This window comes from Carica papaya, chromosome 9 (genome assembly GCF_054855325.1).
Source record: "Carica papaya isolate Zhongbai chromosome 9, ASM5485532v1, whole genome shotgun sequence".
NCBI lineage: Eukaryota > Viridiplantae > Streptophyta > Magnoliopsida > Brassicales > Caricaceae > Carica > Carica papaya.
In genome coordinates, this window is record NC_142317.1 from 325,675 (window position 1) to 347,500 (window position 21,826).

Below are 21,826 nucleotides of genomic sequence, written 5' to 3' on the forward strand. Positions count from 1 at the left end.
ATGTCTCAAATTACAAATCAAATAGAAGTCAGGTAAGACAGTAATACGTGCATTTAAACCATAAAATAGATAAATAAGATACTATCATACTTTTAGACTGTAAAATAAATCAACAAAGAACAATATCCGGTTCGGCCTCCATTAATAATCCGTAATTAGTTACGCATATTTATTTGTACAAAATACCGTATTATTATTTATTTAAACTTCAATTCTATGATAGAGAATAGGGTGAAGGATCCTTACTCAATTTGACGCCGAAAAACTAAACGATTTACTGCATCTACGGGCGGTTCTTAAGTTTCCTGAATTTTTCTTCGGGAACTGAAACACGCTTATAGTACCTACAAATGTTCTAAATAAACTCAAAAATTAGTTTCAGGGCTCGCTCGGCTAATTTTAAAAATTCGACACGGCGGCTGTCTGCCTCGGGTCGGCCATTTTCGGTTGATTTTGCATCGATTCCTACAAGTACACATGCTAAAAGGCTTCGATGGGACGAAAGAATACAAAAAATCGAAACTCACTGGCCGTAGGGCTCTCTGGTGTGGCGGCTCCTCCAGCTCACGTTGCGGTTGAGTGTTTCGCTTCGGTTAACCTGTAGAAAAGAAAACGGTTATCATAACGGTGGAAAAATTACGCGAAATGGGAATCAGAAAGAGTCTCCTCGGAGGTGGTTTGTGAAATTCCCCGCGGCGGCGCCGCCAGGCTTCGTTGGTGTTTTTCGACCAATTAGCTGGTTCTTTCACTCCAATTTGGGCATGGCTGGGCTTAAAATTGAATTTCGTGTAAATTTTTTTTTTTTTTTTTTTACATTTTTTGGCGGTCGGAAAGGATTCTGATGTGGTGGCAAGTGATAATGGTCGACTCCCCGGCGGTTGGGTTGTCTTCTCCGACGAGGGATTCTAGCGGCTAGAGTTAGGGTTTTGGTGCGGATGGGGTTATTTATACCCATCTACTTTTGATTTGCACCGTTTATCGTGTTTGATCTAAACCGTCCATCGCGTTTGATCTGGACCATCTGATCGCGATTAAATAGAGAGTGAATCTAGATCGTTCATCGCGATCCAATATGGGCCGTCCATCGCGATTCACTTTGGGTTGTCTGTGCGCGCGGGAACGGATCTCAGTCATTCGATCGCGCGCACTCGGGTCACCCACATGGCTCCCCCCGCGTCAACGCCTCTGCTACTTGGCGTGTCCTGGTTGGTCGAGACTGCTGACCAGACGTTTAACATGACAAATTTTTTTTTAAATTTCGTTTTGACTCCCGGTTTCTGATTTTTCTTTCAAAAATACCCCCCAAACCCAATTTTTCACCATTTTTTTAAAATTTATTTTCAATTTAATTCTTAATAAATTTTACTCTATTTTTTTATTAAAATAAAATAAAATAAATAATTATATTTATTAATAAAAAATTAAAAAAAAAGGTTTTGATAGGTGTTACAATAAATATGATCCACGTATTTATAAATTTCATTTTTATCTATTTATGTACATTCCTTAAACACAATAATTATTCAAGATATATTCATTTAATATACTTTAACAAAAAATTATATCAAATAAATTTATGATATTGATTGAAATTTATTATTTAATTAACATGTTTTTTTTTTTATAAAATTATTAGAGGCGAATAAATAATAAAAAGAAATTCCAGCGGAGCTTATAATGATTCCAACAAAAGATGAATTTTTTAGTTTGAAGAATAATTAATTATTTCTTTTAATTACATAAAGATTTTTTTAAAAAAAATTTAAAAAATTAGCTTAAATTTAATCTGTTTTAATTAAGTTTATAATTTTATAATTAATTATTTTTTCGAAATTAATTAGTATTAAGTAAATTTTAGATATTATAGTGGGGAGAGATGGTGCGTATAAGTATTCCAATACCAAAAAGTACATGAAAATCCAACTCACGTGACAAAAGACAAAGAAACATGTCAAAAAGAGTAAATGACATAGACTCTGTGATTACTTTGTATTTGACGCTCTATTATCTACCTATATATACATATACATATATATATATATATATCAATTTTCTATAGCTTAGCTTTAAATCAATATTTGAGTTCTAAACTAATAAAAAGATATTAATTAATTTTATAAAAATTCAAAGGTAGTATCCATATTGGTCACAAAATTTACTTAGTAACGTCTGAGAAGTTTCGCATAATCAATATTAGTTTCTGGGTATTAAACCTTTTGTTAGGAAGTTATTAGTTTCGGTAAAAGTAAGCGAATGAGGGAAGTAAATATATATATATATATACATGGGTGGGTGTATAGCGTGTTGTTCATGGAAATCTTGTGAATTGAAATGAAAAATCACAGGGAAGCATTATCAGCAAATCTGACGCGGATGCAACTCATTGTCTGGATTTTCAAGGCTTAAAGAAACATGATTTTGCTTTTGTTCTTTCGTTATTTAAGAAACCCCGGCCCCAAGCGAAGACGGCTGAATTAAAAATTATGTAAAAAATTAATAACAAGAAGAAAAATCCTAGTCAACAAGAAAGACCCTGAGAAATGTTCATGCCATAAACGAGTTGTTTTCATCTTCTCTCTCAGTCAAATCTCCGACATTCTTGAACTCTCTCTACATCTCCATCTCCATCTCCATCTCCATCTATAAAAACCCATCTGATTCTCCTTTCTCTATCCACCAACAATCAACTAAAGAAAAAACCTGTGATAACCTTGATAGACAGATATATATATATATATATAGGGAGAGAAAGATGATGTGGTTTGAACTATGTCGAGCTTTTACCAAAGCTGCCATGGCGGCTTTGCTTCTGTTCATGTTCTTGAAGTTAATATTTGCTTGCTGGGTATCACCCATTTTTGCATATAAGAAGCTAAAGAGAAATGGGTTTAAAGGTCCAACTCCAACTTTTCCTTTAGGAAACATTACCGAGATGAAGAAGAATACCAAAGATTCTTCTTCTTCGTTTAGATCATCAACAGTCTCACATGATATTCACTCAACTGCACTTCCTTACTTTTCCCGGTGGCAAAAATCATATGGTAATTCGCTTATATACAGAGATACATATATATATATATATATTTATTGGTGTTTGGTAAGATAACAAAGTGGCCAGTTACTACTTGACCTTGCATAAGAACTATGTGCCTGTGTCAAAAAAAAAATATATATATACACACACTATATATATTTATATAGTCTTTTTCCTACTTAAATACGGATAAGTATATATAAGCGCTTAGATGTAATAATGCCAGTTTGTTTGGACGTTAATGCAGGGAAGGTATTTGTGTACTGGCTAGGCACAGAGCCATTCTTGTGTATTGCAGACCCGGAGTTTCTGAAGAAAATATCAGAAGGGGTAATGGGCAAGAGCTGGGGAAAACCCGACGTGTTTAAACAAGACAGAGAACCCATGTTTGGTAATGGCTTGAACATGGTTGAAGGTGACGAATGGGTTCGTCACCGCCACGTCATCACTCCTGCTTTCACTCCTGCAAACTTGAAGGTTCTCTCTCTCTCTCTCTCTCTTAATTTACAGCTCTTGCACTTTCATTTCCAGTTTCTTTGTTTATTCAGTATTACAAAGGGGTCAAAAGTCATCTCTTACTCATTTATTAGCACCCAATAAATATTTTTTTTTTTGTGAAGTAATCATCTTCAATCATGCTCGATTAATACTTAACAGTATATACATTTTAGCTCACTAATAACTCTTTTCTTTTTGTCGGGAAGCACTAAAATAAACAATATCTTTTTCTTGGTGTGAAAAGTAAACAATTGTCATGCAGAGGCTTTTGAGCACCTACTTCATCGTCTCTTTTCATATTTAAATCCCACTAAGTGATTTATATACTTGTTCTTTCAAAATCAACCCACTAAATCCTAACGAGCCTATAATACATGTGCCCTACAGAATATGAGCAACATGATGGTGGAGTCCACCACAAAGATGCTAGACAAGTGGACGGCCATGATCAACTCAGGCAACCCGTTAATCGATGTGGAGAAAGAGATGATAGAAACAGCAGGCGAGATCATAGCCAGGACAAGCTTTGGCACAAACCACGAAGTTGGAAGTAAGGTGTTAGAAAAGTTACGAGCCATGCAAATGCTGCTCTTTAAATCCAACCGCTACGTGGGTGTCCCCTTAAACAAGTACTTGATATCTCCAAGGCAAACTCGGGAAACCAAGAGGCTCGGGAAAGAGATTGACGAACTCCTCCTTACCATTATTAACGACCGGAAAAACGACCGACGATCGCCGCAAAAGGACTTGCTGGGCTTATTGTCGGAGGCCGAGAATAATGTTGATGGGCGTGACGGGAAGACGTTGACGCCGAGAGAGCTGGTTGACGAGTGCAAGACTTTCTTTTTCGGTGGACAAGAGACGACGGCGCTGGCGGTAACGTGGACGTTGCTGGTTTTGGCCATGCATCCAGAATGGCAAGAGCAACTGAGGGAGGAGATAAGACAGGTTGTGGGAGAGAAGGAGGTTGACGCCACCATGCTTGCTAGGCTTAAGAAGGTAAGATTTAATCCTCTTGAGCTTTCTGTACGTTGTCGTTTTGCTGATGCTCTGATTTGTTATTAACACTCTCTCATGTTCTTTTGTCTGGACCAGAAACTTAGCTAGCTAAGTAGCTACGCCCACTAGACGACGCCGGTTTTGGAAACCGGCTCGAATCCATTAACTGCTCAGCATGTGTTATGTCCTTTACGTGTCTGCCGTTATTTGAGAAGATGTTTAATAAATTATAATTACTCAGAATAGAAGGTTGATAAATTAAAATTTTCTTTTATAACAGAAAGTGCTTAGGAGTCAAAGGTAAAAAAATCGGCATTAACCATGCTAACTCCATGCGTTATATATATATATATATCATCGGTTTCTGCATGCATGGCCCATATGGTTGTATATTTATATATGCGTGGCGCATGGAGCTCGTGCATGTAAATAAATGTCTACATACTCGCGTGATTTAAAATTCAATTTAGTGCGGAAAAATTCAAAATAACGGCTTCAAATCTTGCTTAACCCTAGTAGAATTTAATTAGTTACGTGCGAAAAACTGTGCAGATGGGATGGGTGATGAACGAGGTTCTAAGGCTGTACTCACCAGCACCAAATGCACAGAGACAAGTACGAGAAGAAATTCGGGTGTCGCACGATGATAATCGCACGGTGATCCCAAGCGGAACCAACATATGGATCGACGTAGTGTCGATGCACCATGACCCAGAACTGTGGGGGGAGGATGTGTACGAGTTTAAACCAGAGAGGTTTAAGGAAGACATTCTGTACGGAGGATGCAAACACAAGATGGGTTTTTTACCATTTGGGTTTGGAGGAAGGATGTGCATTGGGAAAAACTTGAGCGCCATGGAGTATAAGATTGTGCTGACACTAATTCTTTCTAGGTTTTCCTTCTCCCTTTCTCCAACTTACACTCATGCTCCTTCCCTTCTGCTCTCCTTAAGACCCTCTTATGGTCTCCCTCTTGTTTTGCAGACTCTTTAGACTGTATTGGTATTGCAATTCCTTTCTTTTTTTTTTTTTTTTATCTAAATAAGATCATGTACTTACATGAGTGATACATTAGAACTCGGGTTGAAACTCGATATAAAGCGATCTCTTTAGACTTTTCTTAAAACTAAATTCTACTCCAAGAAATCTTAAAACCTCAATCCATATGTTGATTTTATGCATTTGTTTTTTCTAAAACTAAATTCCACTCCAATCAATCTTTAAAAAAAAAAAAAACACGATCGCCTACATCTAGTTCCTGCATTTGTTTTTTTCCTTTTCAAGTATTACGTACAAAAATCAAGCTTGTGGATTTAATGGCATTGTCGTTTGATAATCTCCTACCTATTATTAGTTAGCATCGTCTGTTAAAAAAACTCTTTTTTTGGAGAAAACTTTAGAAAAGGTAAATTAAATTGCTTATATGTGCAATATTGTCATATGGTGTGTTATAAATATAAGTAATAATCATAAAATTCTGACGGGTTTAGATTAGTCCTGCATAGTGGGAACAGGATTACTGCAATTTGAGATGATCACCCTCCCAATCCACGCTTGGCATCCAATGGGCCTTTGGACGTACATCAAGGCTAAAAATATACTTTATCTCTGAAAGCTATGATTATCGTTAAAGGAGAATGTGACAGATAACTCAAACTTACAATATGTATCGTAAGTGCTTACAGTTTTAATAATTGAATATCAAAAATTTCGAAGTAGTAGTTCTTAAAAAAATAACCCAGTAGTTAAATATTTACATTGATAATTAGTATTGCAAGCTTTTAACTTATTTTGTAATATGCCCTCGCGAGAACCACATTTGCAGGATTGCTATTAAGACTGAGCTTGAAAGAAACTATGCACCTTAATAAATTAAGCTTATTGTTAAGACACATCTTTGCAGATATTTGTTTTCCGTTATATTCTAAAACGAATTCTTACAATCACCTCTTTTTAGATATGCCAATTAAAAAAGAGCTAACCATGGAACACTAAAAGATGGTGAAATCATTGTCATCTGGTGATAATATATACAAATTTATCTCACAGGCTATAACTGACTTTGAGGTGGATGCCCCCGGTTCAGGTTCAGACAAGCTAGACAAGTATTCCATCACAGTACCACGATAAATACTAGCGAAAATGAACATTGATCATCTAGAGCGATTACGTTCAGACAGGCTCATCATCATAAGCTACCAAGAAGGCAACAAAATGCCGGGAAAAGCTAAGAGCTTGCAGTGAGGATGCTGTTTATGTAGATCCAACCACTACTCAGGTGTTGCTCTTAAAACAAAGACTTGATATCCTCCAAGTCATCCCTATAGGTCTGGAGGCTCGGAAAAGATATCAACCGCCTCCCATCCACTCATTACTAGGGATAGAAGAGACTTACAAGCATCAACTTGCAAGGGCTGATGCTGGAGGAAATTCGAGGCGGACAGGTGGAAAAGAGCAAGGAGCTTATGGATGAGTACGAAACTTTATCTTTTACCTGTCAGGAGACTACAACTTGACATAAACATGAGCTTCGCTGTGTTTTTTGAAGCATGAGGAAAGAGGATAAGCAAGGAGACTGACATCAATGTGCTTCTGAAACGTAGGCGAGTAAGATCCGTTTCTTCTACCAAAAAAAGGTTCTAATGTAATCCTAACTAGGTAAAAGCATCACAGAAAGATTATGACAATCTATCCTATAAAACTGAAAATGAAATTCTATCATAAAGAATATTTAAGGACCAAGAGTAAAAGCATTTTAAAAAAATGTTGTATTACAACTTTTTCGCAATGTGACATGGTAATAAACCCATTTATTTAACCTGGTATGTCTGATCTTGTTACTGATACAAGCTTAAAAAAGAGGCAAGCTAGTTGGGAAGCGCACATACATCCATTGTCTTTCCATCTTTACCAAATGATTCCACCCTATCTCATCAAGCAATGAAAGCTTTAGTTTGTAAAGTTTCTTCTTTGGAGGTTCCCCATTATCCTGAATCACGTCATTCAATACCTGAATCATTGGATTCCACGAGAAACATCATCAGACAATAAATAGGAGATTAGAGATCAGATTACAAATGAATGGATTGTTTAGACAAGATAATATCTACCAAAAGCAAGAATTCAATAAATGTTAATACTATAAAGCACAATCACAATCATCATTCTTAAATATTTACTTGTAAATCACAAGAAACTCTGAAACAAAAGAGAGTTTGTTCACTAATGCCAGGAATTAAATAAATTCCTTTCAACGCAAACCCAACTTCAGATCTCCTTATTCTGCTAAATGACCAAAAGATAACAGTAAATAACAATATTGAGGTTAGACGGTCATAGAAAATACCTTCAGTGCAGTTCCAAGCCTTTGACACCGTCTTTCACGTAGCACAAAGAGAATGCCATATTTCGAGGACTTCATGTCTACCCATTTTTTCAATTCTTTGAAGTTCTCTTCAAACAAATCCACCTCAGGAGAAGAGTCAGGTGCATCTTTTGTGTCTTCTGCTACAGCTGAGCTTGGAGATTGCTCACTCTACAATTGTAATAATGATAAGATGAAATATCAATACACTAAGCTAACAAAATTGTACAGATTGTTATCAACATTATCAGAGCGATAGTAATTCTTACCTCCAAGACTTCAATCTCAGCCATGGCCAGTCCTTTCTGGTATAATGCATCTGCTAATTGATCACGAGATGTCTCCATCTTCTTCTTAATTTTCTATCCCCGAAAAAAAAAGATCAACTTAAATACAGAAAACACTGCCTCTTACTTATTCACATACAAGAGAACAATAAGCTAAATAACAAAGTTACATCTATATTCACAATAACAGTCTACGAGATAGTACACTTTGGACCATTAGAAGGTAGAAATTGAAGGGTTAGAAAAATGAAATTTGAAAGTTTGGACCTCTCATCAAGTGGGACTTTGATCAAGTTGTCTTATACAGTGGGATGAAGCAGACCTCAAGCCTGATAACTTAGAGTGAACAGAAATTTGCATCTGGCAAACATATTGAGACAATCACACAACAATAATAGAACACTCTACTCTTTCACTTCCAACATTTTTTTGAGCACAGAAGGGATGAAAGAAACAACGCTGGCTCTGGGTTTAGTTGTTGATTTTCCAAGTGAGTCCATCAGGAGGTCATCTGATACTAAAAAGCAAAGTAAAACTAGGTGAATGAGCATAAGTACACACCTCCGCTTCATCATCTTCTGGATCCCTTTTGAGTGAAAAGTATTTTGCCAACTCATCTCTATCTATACTGTCAATTACATCGTTTGCAGCATCAACAACCTGCAAAGTAGAAGTCATCACTGCCAGACATTTCTAACATTAATTTCTGTAAGACATCATTCATGCATTTCCATAAAATGCATGGAAATCATACACGCAGTTCGTTATATCCATAAGATGCTTCTCCTTTTCGAGACTAGAATGTCATGTTGACTTTAAGGGATAGCAGCCACCCCCATTTAACTACTGCATATTCATGCAGGCAAATAGTGTATTCATAATCACAAACTGAATGCCGAACTTACCTCTTTATCATGGTTGATTTTGTCCCCAACATCACTCTGAGAAACCAAACTTTCCAATATCTTGGCAAGCAAGGGAGTGTACTTTGGATATTCAGACTGCCAAAGGACAAATATAACATTTACTTGACAGCATGTAAAACATATGGCGGGCAATTTTTAATTAAAGACACATATAACACAGCAAATACCATATCTTCAGATATAGAATATCATCATAAAGGTAACAATAAAGCAAACTGAACTGAGGGGGAAAGACAAGGGCTGGGTTCTGATAAGCTTACGTCTTCAGGTTCAAGAGAATTAATTCAAAGTTTGAAACAGAATATTCCATAATCAGGTAATACACTATATAGAAAAGAATAAAGAGTTGGGAAGACTGAAGTTGATAGAGTTTCTTCATCATATCAACAAATTCCCTAAATACAACATCAATAGATATATCCTTTCCGAGATTGAAACAAAAAAAGGCTCTCACCTTGAGAGAAACTGACAACTTTTTCCATTCAGAACGCTCTTCGTCGGTGTCTTGTTTAAGGCTTCCAAGGACCTTAATTTTTGCATCTCGAATCTAATTGACAAGTGATACAGCAAACAGTGGCAAAATTTATAAGAAACTTTAAGGTGCTCAACACTGACCAGGCTGAAATGAAAGGGTTCACTTGTGCACAATGATTTAAAAAAAAAAAACAAAATGAAAGCAAAAAGATCAATATTAGGCAACAATATTCTATTTGGATTATTTTAGTTGTTATAACAGTTAAATTTTACTCTTATTATCCAAAATCCCATTTTACTGCCCTAGTATATGAAGAAACACAAATATAAGTGAAAAGCACAAAGTCAAGACTTCGGCAGTATATTTGCGTTACAAAAAATATCAATTGGAAATTCTGTTTGGACTTTCTTAATCAACATAATGCAAAATCAAAACTCAAAACACACACACAACAAGCACATCCATACGTATAAATCAGCCCTAATTTACACAATTAATCATTTGATGGAAAACATAGTGGTATATAACTTGTAACACATTTAAGTTGCAGCATAAAACAGATATTGTTTGGCAACTGCAAAGACACAGAAAAGAATTTGGCAACCACTAGTTCATGCTCAATTATCGAGAAAAACTTTAATTTTTTGCATCAAGTACCTCTTCTTCTAAGCGTTCTGAGACAGTTTTAGAACATGTTGAAGAAGAACCTTTTCCCCTGTCATCATCAACCTGTCGAATAATATAAAATAGAAACAAAAATAAAACCAAAAACCAAAAAAGAATCATATAATGTAAATTTGAAACAGCTGATGACTCACTTGAGCACATAAATATTATATTTTATTGGGTTATCACAAATTGACTTTATAAGTGATAGAGAGAAAAAGGAATAAGGTTGGCAGAAAGAGTGAGCAGATTTCAGAACCTTATTTGGAGGCACTATATAAGATATCTGGTAAGAAACAGGATTTTTCTGTGGATTTTTCCCATCTTCTTTACTGTGATATGATAGTTTCCCATAAGAGATGGCTCCCAGCAATACAGACCCCTGTGGAGAGTTCTGCAGGAATTTTTCAGTACATTTAGCTATGTTCTTCACAGATGGGAGAACAACTATACAAATATTTTAAGCAAATAAATCAATACCTTGGGGAGCTTGTCTTTGGTTGGCTGGCCCAAATAAAAAGCTTCCTTTTCCCTGCCAAAAAGTAATTTATGCTCCAGCATTCAAGAAGTTGACCAATTTGAAGAAAAATGAACCCCCAAAATAAGTTGGTCATGGAAACACATACCCTGGAACTAAAACAGAGGATTTGTAGGCACCATTCCCCATCACAGGACCATCTGGTTCGGAATAGAAGTTCAGCCGAATAACTTCCTGGAAGTACCGAAAAAGAAGGAAAAAAAAACGATATAGCATTTAACAGGTATCTCTAATAATGATGAATGACAGCCTTAGCATGCATAGTTTACACCAGAAACTATCCTTTGAATGTATTAAAAAGCACTTATTTCCTTTGGTAGAATATGTAAGATAATCAATCACAAAAACCAAAGGGGCCAACAAGTACATAAACAAGTTCTATTCATATAGGTATTATACCAAAAATGAAGACCACAAAGGAAAAGAAATAACCTTCACAAACACAAGCGTAAACAAACAAAAAAACACTTTGCACCACAAAACATATACAAGTGAGTATAAATTTCATATAACCAGATCCAAAAGTTATTTAAAAGTTAATAGAAATTTCTTCTGTTCTTAACGATATGTCCTTTCTTAATTAAAAAACATGAAGCTAGGCAAAAAGGTATAAATTGAAAAAGCCTAAAATGACTAAACAATAAATCTACGAATGTAGACCACCTATTCTCTCAAAAAGATATTTAAAGAAAGGAGACCAGATATAGCCTGTAGACTTACTACGAAAATGGATTTAATCATTTTTGTGTAAGTTAAGAACAAGGCAAAGCATATAGTTTACATTAGAGGACTTATCTAAGCAAACAAAGAAGAAAAATCAAATTCAGAAAACAACTAAATTTTCAGAAACAGAAGCCCAACCAGATTTTCAAAATGTTACAACATCTCAAAAAACCCTATAAGAACGTCAAATATTACCTTTTCCTCCAATTTTCGTACAATGAATAAAACCAGTTGCTTCAATTTTTCCAAGCACTGCACGTTATCATGCCTGATACACATAACTATCATGAGAAAACTGGGGTTGAAGCATATACTTAGATAAACTCGGGAACCTTAAGAAACTTTCAACCAGTGCAGCTGCATAACAAGTAAACCTTCATGACCTCAAGGAGCACTATTGGTTCTTCAATACAAAGGTAAAATCTCAAACACAAATGGGATTCAAAAGTTTCTTTTGAAAGATAATGTTCGAGGATTCAATAGTCTCAAATAACAAATAGAGTCATCAAATAAGGGTAGTTTACCGAAAAAAAAATATCACTGTAAATTGTGAAACATAATGTACGTCTAATTACATAATTCGTGATGCCTGGAAAACAGCCTACCTCAGGTACAACTGCAGATTATATTCACCCTTGGGAAGTTTTGAATACTTTGGATAAACATCACCCATTGCATATACACGCTATAAAAAAAACATGAAAATGTCAACCCCCATTCCAAAAAGGAGAAAAAAATGAAAGAAAGAGGACCCATGAAACATATTAAGAAAGACTTGGAGGGTTGAAAGAATGCATTTTCACTAATTTTCATGTCCAAGTGTTTGAATATCAAGCTGTTCTTCTAACTGGAATGAACGGACAGCAACATTTTAAGTTTTCAATTGAAATAGCACCCAAAATTCAAAGTACCTTGTTTGGGTCTGAAATCATATAAAATTGAGATTCGAATTTAGTGTCATAGATCCGATTGTTAAGCAATGGAATTTGAGGTTTTACTTCAGCTGCATCTTCTAATTTGAACTTGTAACTGCGAGAGAAGATTGATAAATTTGAAACCAAACAAGACATTAAGTAAAAGAAACAACACAACCCACGTTAATGTCAACGCAAGAATCTGTTTTCCTGATGGTAGCTTGTCACAATTGGTTGGGAGAGCACTAATTTTAGCCTCAACAGGCCGGAGTGGAATTCTTATCTGCAAAGTCACATAGAGAATAAGAAGATATTCAATTTTAAATCTAAATGAGCGAAAAAAAGGTACTGGTTAAGGAAATTCTTTAGCAGATAACATATATATGAACCCTGACATCTGTTCCAAGAAGCCTATTTCACCTTATTCAAAATAGCAGCTGGGGCAAGCTTCTCAGATGCCAGCAGCACTTCAGCATCAATTCTGATGGGTGCTTCACTTCCATCAAGTATTAATTCCTCTTTGTTGATGTCAATCCCATGAAACTCTATCTACAATTTTACATGTCACTTCATGTGCTTCACTTCAAATGGACCTTAATGCCTATACAAAATCCTGAAGTGAAAATGAAAGTTTTTGTAGTTCCAGAGAGGAATTTTTACCTCAAAATCTACAGTAGTAGGCTCATGACTTCCTAAGCCACTCAACCAATACTGAGCTATTACCAATTCTATTGTCCGGCCGCCAACCACAGAGAAGGCAAAGCTTTTGACAGCTGGAGAAGAAAAGGTTACAACACTCTCCCACTTGATAGGCCTTCGTAAGGGACAAAGCTGCAAATTGAAGGCATGTCAAAAACCAGAGTTCTAAAATCTGACATTAATTCTTAACATATGCCATACCTGCACTGTATCAACAAAAAATCGCCGAGTAGTATCAAACCCCGATGTTCGCATGGTTGCCTCAATCCACGTAGCACCAAGCGGCACCTCTATATATCGACGTTCTATGTGGCCTATAGATGCAACCATCAGGAGGATTAAAGGACTTCTATTTCATAAGGCAATGATAGAGAAAAGAAATCAGACCAAATGTTCCAATTCTCATAGAAGTCAATAGTATGATAGCCAACTGTATCAGAACTGAGAGGTAAGGAAGACAAATGGCATGCCATATCTATGTATACAGTTAAAATCAGGTGTACCATCAATATGTGCTGAGGCAAATTATTAACAATAGCTTGAGTGATTCAAAATTTCAAACACGTATGCACTTGTCACATTTGCACTTGTCCGTAACTCTAAACGAATTTTAGAGGGTGTTTCTAATCGCTGATTTGGTGTGCATAGATAGCTTTAAACACCCTTCCTTCAGTGTTTGTGTTTGATAATGTAAGAAGCAGGATACTTCCTAGGTACTTAAAAGTGACTTCAGAAGGTAAAAAAATAAGCACCCTAGCCCTAAATTTTTAGGCTCATATTTTTTTATATCTAATTAATTCACTTAATTAACCTCTTGCTATCCTCTTAAGCTTACCAGTATATACATAAAACAAAATAATAAAAATATTTGTAATATACATTTTTTAATTTATTTTACAGTTTTTTTTCAATCAATACCTTATCAAACATACAGAAAGTTATTCTTTAATAAGAACTTACCTAATTTAAGTAACTAAAAGAGCATTATCACCTTAAGTACATTTTTCACGGCAATCTCAAACATCTTAAGAAGCAACAAAAACAACTTAAAAAACTGTTGTTCCATATTTGATTTGCATTGAAAGCTTTTTTCTGTTTTTTGAAATAAGACTTTGCATTAAAAGCTAGTCAATAGTCATCCGGAGCATTTGAACCTCTTACACAATATATAGGACGATTGAACAAATATTACAGTATCAATTTTTTTATTTGATTCATCACGTCATGAATGTGTTATTGCGTCGATGTAGAATGAATTAGCTCTAGATTGGCTAAATAGATGACAAAGCATAATTTTGTTAAATATGAAACCACTATGGTACTTAGGAGCATATTACTATAGTTTCAGTGGTTTTAGAACATTATTTTATTACTATTTCGTTTTTCCTATTGTTACTAATAGTATTATTTCCTAATTACATTATTATTAGTATTCTTTAATCTAATTTTATCAGAGAAAGACTACTTAGGTTTATACAACTTCAATATTTTCATCTCAAAAAAAACAAAAAAACCGAGAAAGATTACTTAGGAAACATTGTAAATTTGAGACAGACTTCAATTTTTTTTTTAAATAAGACAGACTTCAGTTATTAAATAAATACTTTCTAAAAGTTTCTCATTTTCTAGTTTTCTATTAATAAATACTTTCTAAAAGTTTTTTATTTTCTAGTTTTCTAATGTAATCAAATCTTTAAGTGTGATACTTAAAATTTCTTAAAATGTGATGTGTAAGAAACCTTAAATGTAAGACCTATGTTTTTATTTTCAAATTCTTGTATAGACAAATTAACCCTAAGTTGTCCTACACCATGCACGGTCCATTTTATGACTCATTAGTTCATGTAAGCATTATAAACCACAGAACAAGCATGTCAAAAAGTTCTTTAGTTCAGAGTCGTTATGATCTTCAAACTGTCAAAGGAAAAAGGGAATGAATATAACCTGGCACAAATGACATCCTTGAAAATGAAATTAGTGGCGGTCGATTTATTACAGCTTTAGGCTTTGTTATGGTAACTGGAATTCTGAAAAGGGGACCACGCCATGGTGCTTTGCAATCAATTCCATAGACTTCATAGTAATGTAAACCATCACTGAGACTGGTAGGATCCACCACTATACTGAAAGAAATTGTTTTCGAAAAATTAGTAAACCAGAAAAATATAAAATAAAACAACATCCATGAGTGAGTTTAATTTGACCTAAAAAAGAGAAAGAAAGTAATTGCTTGAATATCACAAAGAAAGCCAAGTAAAAGTGACTAACTTGAAGCTGCGCCCATTATGAGTGAGCAGGAGATATTCAGGAGCCCTAACAACTGCTTTTCCGCTAGAACGCAACTCAATACACTCTTCAAATGGAACTAGTTCTTCAAAATTGCTAGAATTGTCATGGAACTTTGGATCAACTTGTACTGTCCACTGTTAAAATGTGTAATATTTTGCTTAAGTAACACGTAAGTGGAAAATAAGAAGCAACAACTAAGCTGAAATAAGAGATGTTCTGTGCTCCCTAGAATATAAGTAGAGTTAATAAATTACAGAACTTTAGGACTAAAGATACCAAATTTATCTGATAACAACATTCACAAAACACTGGACAAAAACGTATTTAACAAGATACTGAAGACTGAAAGGAAAATAAAAAGTCTTCTATTTCTTTCTTTCCATAAAACCCATTAAGTGACTAGCAGGATAGTGCTCAGATTCTTGTTATATCTTCTAACCCCATGGATGCCTATCCAGGTCCATATCTCTTCTCATATGCATGATGATATGTAGATATAATTAAATTGTTCAGAATTCTCTCACTGTTATTGATAAATTTTACCTCAGCAGATTGCTGACATGCTGTAGCATCCCTAAGGTAGACTCCTCGGGCTGCAGGAGCTGCCATTAAAACATGCCACCAAAAACAGAAGGCTCAATATCCTTAACACAACTAAGTTTCACAAACTTTACAAGAGCAGAAGAACCTCATGATAAAAACCAAAAGAAAGAGAAAGCGCATAAGCTGGTAAGAAACATACTTATTGCAAAGAAATGATAACTCCTGTTATCTAAAGAGAATTTCCATATAACTACAGTATCAATAAAATCCCCACACAGAGAGTCCATCTCAGTAGCACTGATAGTCTTATACCAACAATGTCTTAGCAAGCAAGTCTGAGATTTTAATGCTAACAGGCACATATGCAGAAGTATCATATCTTCTGCCTTAACCTAATGATCCTTTCTTTTCTTTGGGAATGGAGATGCAGAAGGCAGGAGGGAGACGGGATGCAAAACCTGATGAAAAATAGGCTAGCTCTAGATTGCCTAAATAGATTCAGGGTTGTAATGCTTTTAAATATAAAACATTTGTACTAATTAGGAGCCTATTTTTATAGTTTTAGTACTCTTAAGATTTTATTCTTTTTGGTATTGAGTTTTTCTATGTGTATTAGTAACAATATTTTCTAATCTTATTAATATCAGTATTTCTTAAGTCAATCCTATTTAAGAAATGTACTTGTGATGTTATCTTTTAGAACATTTTTTTGTCCATATTTTTTGAGAAAAGACTTCAGTTATTCAATAAAATATTTTGAGAGTTTTTCAAAATTTTTGGTTGTGAATTGCATTCAAACTTTTAAATATGATGTTTACAACTTTTTAGATAAAAAGTGTAAGAAACTCTTGGTCTAATCTCCATGTTCTTTTTTTAAAAAAAAAATAAACAGTATTATCAACAAATGCACTAAAGGGGTGTTAACCCGTTTACAAGATATTTACATATCAATTAGCAAGTCACTAAAATTCCCTAAATCCTTCATAAAGTACAAAACATGACCCAATAACAAAAACCAAGTATCTGAAACCATCTATTTTTAAGTAAATTAAAACCATCCTCCTCATCCACCATTTCAAAAGATCTTACATTCCTCTCCTTCCACACCCCCAAAAGATTGTGATAGCAATGATGTCCGCGTATTTCCTCCTCCCACTGATTTCCTTCCACTCCCATAACTCTTCTCTAACCGACCCTGCCATCACTCACTAGGCTCCTAATAACCCATAAATCATGGTCCAAAGCTTGTAAACCTCCCAGCATCAAAGGAATAGATGATTACATGTCTATGCAGCCCTTTTAAAAAAAAAAAAGAAAAAAAAAAAAAAAAACAACCATTCACTAGAAGCTTACCCTGTCTCATTAACTCATTAATGGTAAGAATTAAACTCTACTGGCCTCCCAAGAAAAAAAAAATTGGGAGGAGCTTTCACCTTCCAAATTTGTTTAACCAAGAATCTGATGCCATTATCCTCTTTTTTCATCAAAAACCTGTAGTAAGATTTCACCGAAAAATGTCATTCTTACTCAGTGATCATGTTGAACTATCAATGGTATCATCCATTGACACTCGAGATAAAGTGTCAAGAAGCTTCTCATATTCATTAATCTTCCAATCATTGAGATTTCTTACCACAATAATTTGTCACATCCTTTCACCTCCCAAATACTGCTGAAGGCTTTGCTGATCAAGATGTTTTTCTGTTGTACATGGCAAAGATCTGAGGTTACTGATCTCTTAGAAGTCCACCTTCTATCCATGGATCTTGCCACAATCTAACTCGGTCTCCCTTACCAACTACCCATCTACTGCATTTATAGAATTTGTCTCGACCCATGCCAATTATTTTTCACAAAACTTTACCTTGTGGTCTCGTCACTACATCCACATACCAATCTCTCTCAACAGTGCCGAATTTTGCCTCAATCACCCTTCTTCATAGCACTCCTTCCTTCATAAATCTCCAAAGCCACTTGCCCTGCAGAACACTATTCATCTCTACTAAAGATCGTACTCCCAACTCTCCACTAGATAAAGGTCACTTAACCTTATTCCAGGTAACTAAATAGAATCTTCTCTTTTGATTTGAATCGCCCCAAATAAATCAGCACTGTATATTCTCCTACTTATTAGCTACATTCACTGGCAATATTAGAAGAGGCATGGAAAAAATGGATAGATTACCCATTGTGCTTTTTATAAGTTTGAGTCTCTTCCCCCTTTGGATATGAGAGTTCTCTTCCATCCAACCAGCCTCTTTTCAAACCTGGATACCACCAGATCTCATGTTCTTGCCCTAATGGTAAACCCAAATACTTGATAGGTAAATTGATTGCCTTACAATTCATAACCCTTGCCAAACTATCAGTATCCCTCTCATTTCCCAATCTAACCATATCAGATTTAGTGAGATTGATGTTAAGACCCAACACCGCCTAAAAACTCATTAATATACACCTGAGATTAAGCATGACTCTTTTGTCTTGTTCACAAAATATCATAATATCATCTGTGAATAACAAATGAATTATCTCTTCAGCATTAACACCTCCTCCCACCTTAAGTTTGAAGAGATCTATCTCCCTAGCCCTGATCAACATTTTGTTCAATGCTTCCGTGATCACAATAAAGAGCATGGGAAGGGTCCCCTTGTCTGAGTCCTCTAGATGCCTGAAAAAAATTGATGGACCACCGTTGATCATAACCGCAAAAGAAGTAGTAGTGATGCAAGCTTTAACTCATCAAACGCCATCTCTCACCAAAGTCCATACGCATAAGCATGTAGTCCAAGAAATTCTAGTTCACATGATCATAAGTTTTTTCTACATCAAGTTTACACAACATCCCCTCCCTCTTCCTGTGCACTAGGTCTTCCACCACCATATTGGCAATAGGAGTAACATCAACAATTTATCTGTCACTCACAAAAGCATGTTGAATATCCCTTATCACCTTACTCATAACATTTGCCATTCTCTGAGAAAGAACTTTGATACTCTGAGCTCTACCTACCTTGGCAATGAGAACTAAGAAGGTAGGATTGAGTACTCTCACAAAAGTTTCATGTTCATGTAATTCCTTAAATAGCTCTAAGATGTCTTTCTTCATAATATGCCATAATTCCTACGGAAAGCTCATGTTAAAGCCTTCTGGACCAGGTGTTTTATCCTTTTTACAATACACGAGACTTTTAAAAAATTTCAACCTCAGTGAATTCTCTTTCCAATTCTTTTTTTTTGAAATAAAAAGGAGTAATTCTCTTTCCAATTCTAACAGGATTGATTCATCCAAAACTCTAAAACTGATTCCAGCTAATTTAGGTCTCCATGCAAATTCTAACCAGGTCCATGTTCTTATCTCCAAATTCCCGAGCAGGTAAACTAAACATACTTTGTCTTACATCAGTTGGCATTGAAGCTAAAAGTTTCTATAGTAAATACTCAAAAGTATTACACCCAAACATCCATAGGATCTATCAGATATTTCAAAAAAAAAAACAGTCACACAACACATAAAGCCTTAAATAGGCGCCAATTAGTTCACCAAACACCACTAGACAGTGAGTGATACTGCCCCTACCAGCCTATGGAAACCTTGATCAACATCTCTGCAACTGCCGTGAAAATCGAACCGAAAACGCACCAGTCTAAGCCACAAGTACTACAAGCCGCTATCCCTTGATCTCATTCTTCCTTGCAGCTACACCTCACACCAATTTCACAGGGGCGGAGATCAACTGAGTGATGGTTGGTACAGTAAGGGAAGAAATTTGAGTGTGGAAAGGCATTACTGGAGTGAAGGAATATGTTATTCTCATTCTCCTTGCTACCTTGTGGGCAATTTGGAAAGAAACCGCTATCCCTTGATCTCATTCTTCCTTGCAGCTACACCTCACACCAATTTCACAGGGGCGGAGATCAACTGAGAGATAGTTGGTACAGTGAGGGAAGCAATTTGAGTGTGGAAAGGCATTAGTGGAGTGAAGGAATATGTTATTCTCATTCTCCTTGCTACCTTGTGGGCAATTTGGAAAGAAAAAAACAAGAGAGCTTTTGATGGAGTGGAAGATAATTTTGAGAAGTTAAAAAGTAGATGGTTCTACACTTGAGGATTTTGGAAATCTTATAAATATTTTGATCAATATGTAATCATTTTTGTACATGGGTTTGTACCCTCATGATACATGTAAATGAATCATACGATACTATTTTTATTTTTAAAAAATCTTTTTTCTTTTTTTAAGAAAGAAAAACTATAGCGACTCAATTTTTGTGTGATGTTGCTCCTATAATATTCACTTATATTCTTATAGGTCCACCAAAATTTTATAATCAACATATTCAGCATGATGAGACTACCCAATACTTATCATTTCATGCTTGCCATAAAAGATGTAGTTTTACAGCATATGATCAGAAAATAAACGTGTAAATATAACATTGAAAAACACTTGCAATCAATGAAAAGGATAAAGAGAAGGAGCTTGTTGAAGTTGAGGAACAAGAAGAACCGGCATACCTTCCCAAGAATAAAGATATTGAGGTTACTCAAGACTTTTCACTATCTAAAGAGAGTTTTCTACTGAAACCCAGTGCTAGAGGAACCAAAACCAACAACTGGGTCTAGTGATACTCACCTTAAGAATGAGTTTAAAGCATAGATTTGTTAATACATTGATTTCATCCCACAGCCAGGGTTTTACACTCTTAACAATTGGGCGGCTCCATATTTTTGGAATTGAAGAGCATGACTGAGCACAAAGGTTAACAATTTTCATTAAAGCTTGAAGTTCAAGGTTTTACATCATTTATCAACCAGGAGACCAATGATGCAAAATGGATTCTCTGAATTACCAAATACATTAGAAATTATAATTTTTTTAAATATAAAACTAGTATATTATTTAGTAGTCTATTTTTATAGCTTTATTAGCTTTAGGATTTTATTCATTTCAGTAATTAATTTTTCTATTTGTACTGATAAAGTTGTCTGCCCTCAGTATTAATTTAGAAAAATCTGAAATGGTGAGATTGGGGAATGATGTTGACTCAGAGGATTTGGCAAGTGCTTTAGGTTGTAGACTAGCGACACCAGCAATTAAGTATCTGGGGCTTCCACTTGGTGCTAGTTTTAAAGAGAAGACTTGGAATCCAGTAGTGGAGAGGTTTGAAAAGAGATTGGCACGATGGAAGAGAGGACTCCTGTCTAAAAGGGAAAGGCTCACACTGATCAAAAGTACATTGAGCAATCTCCCAATTTATTCCATGTCATTATTGACTCTACCAGTAAATGTTACTCAAAGATTAGAAGTCATCCAAAGTAGATTTTTACGGGGAGAAATCGAGAGGAGCAGGAAGTATCATTTGGTCATGTTGGAGTGATGTTAAAGGACCACTCACACTTAGGGGATTGGGTATTCGGTCTCTTGTTGAGATGAACGAGACTCTACAAGGGAAGTAGTTGTGGGGATTCTTGATAGAATACGATGCCTTATAGAAAAGGGTGATTACAATAAAGTATGGTATGGATGAGAAGGGATGGTTCACCAGATTGAATTTGAGATCACATGTTAAAAGCCTATGGAAAAAGATTACCAGAGACAGAATTAACTTTCAGAGAATATCAGGTGGAAGGTAGGGAAGGGTATCAGATAAGGTTATGGGAGGACACATTGTTAGAGGGAGAGGAATTCAAAGATCAATTCCCTCATATTTATGCTATTATTCAACAGAAAGAGTTCACGATATGTGATGCAGTTGTGATGAGGGGAGGAAACGAGTGACGGATTTCAGTGCAAAGACATTTGAATGACTGGGAGATTCAGGAATATGAACAGCTACTCAGAATTCTTTCCAAGATCTCTCCATTTT

At 35.4% G+C, this 21,826-nt stretch overlaps 2 protein-coding genes across 2 annotated transcripts in view; one reads left to right on the top strand and one right to left on the bottom strand.

Moving 5' to 3' along the window:
- The first annotated feature begins 2,539 nt into the window (after positions 1 to 2,539).
- On the top strand, positions 2,540 to 5,720 carry CYP715A1 (cytochrome P450, family 715, subfamily A, polypeptide 1). Its single transcript, XM_022036390.2, has 4 exons — positions 2,540 to 3,041; positions 3,282 to 3,511; positions 3,920 to 4,531; positions 5,084 to 5,720. The coding sequence occupies exons 1-4, from the start codon at positions 2,753 to 2,755 to the stop codon at positions 5,522 to 5,524; spliced, it is 1,572 nt and encodes a 523-aa protein (XP_021892082.2). The 5' UTR covers positions 2,540 to 2,752; the 3' UTR covers positions 5,525 to 5,720.
- A 1,541-nt stretch (positions 5,721 to 7,261) lies between these two features.
- The window catches only part of TPP2 (tripeptidyl peptidase ii), a 24,072-nt gene continuing 9,507 nt past the window's right edge, over positions 7,262 to 21,826 (bottom strand). Inside the window, exons 15-34 of the mRNA XM_088211257.1 lie at positions 15,956 to 16,014; positions 15,392 to 15,546; positions 15,068 to 15,246; positions 13,325 to 13,437; positions 13,085 to 13,255; positions 12,845 to 12,973; positions 12,607 to 12,707; positions 12,422 to 12,539; positions 12,116 to 12,195; positions 11,706 to 11,778; positions 10,876 to 10,961; positions 10,730 to 10,781; positions 10,509 to 10,643; positions 10,241 to 10,312; positions 9,563 to 9,655; positions 9,088 to 9,183; positions 8,744 to 8,842; positions 8,165 to 8,257; positions 7,878 to 8,066; positions 7,262 to 7,541 (exon numbers count right to left, since the gene is read on the bottom strand). Of these exons, the coding sequence (XP_088067383.1) occupies positions 7,383 to 7,541; positions 7,878 to 8,066; positions 8,165 to 8,257; positions 8,744 to 8,842; positions 9,088 to 9,183; positions 9,563 to 9,655; positions 10,241 to 10,312; positions 10,509 to 10,643; positions 10,730 to 10,781; positions 10,876 to 10,961; positions 11,706 to 11,778; positions 12,116 to 12,195; positions 12,422 to 12,539; positions 12,607 to 12,707; positions 12,845 to 12,973; positions 13,085 to 13,255; positions 13,325 to 13,437; positions 15,068 to 15,246; positions 15,392 to 15,546; positions 15,956 to 16,014 (2,252 nt within the window). The 3' untranslated portion in view covers positions 7,262 to 7,382. The remainder of the gene's footprint in view (positions 7,542 to 7,877; positions 8,067 to 8,164; positions 8,258 to 8,743; positions 8,843 to 9,087; positions 9,184 to 9,562; positions 9,656 to 10,240; positions 10,313 to 10,508; positions 10,644 to 10,729; positions 10,782 to 10,875; positions 10,962 to 11,705; positions 11,779 to 12,115; positions 12,196 to 12,421; positions 12,540 to 12,606; positions 12,708 to 12,844; positions 12,974 to 13,084; positions 13,256 to 13,324; positions 13,438 to 15,067; positions 15,247 to 15,391; positions 15,547 to 15,955; positions 16,015 to 21,826) is intronic.

Bases quoted from the DNA above. Each gene is read 5' to 3' on its own strand.
- CYP715A1 (XM_022036390.2), top strand. From the start codon at position 2,753: ATGATGTGGTTTGAACTATGTCGAGCTTTTACCAAAGCTGCCATGGCG. The intron at 3,512-3,919 runs GTTCTCTCTCTC...TGTGCCCTACAG, and splicing joins TCACTCCTGCAAACTTGAAG to AATATGAGCAACATGATGGT. The intron at 4,532-5,083 runs GTAAGATTTAAT...AAAACTGTGCAG, and splicing joins TGCTTGCTAGGCTTAAGAAG to ATGGGATGGGTGATGAACGA.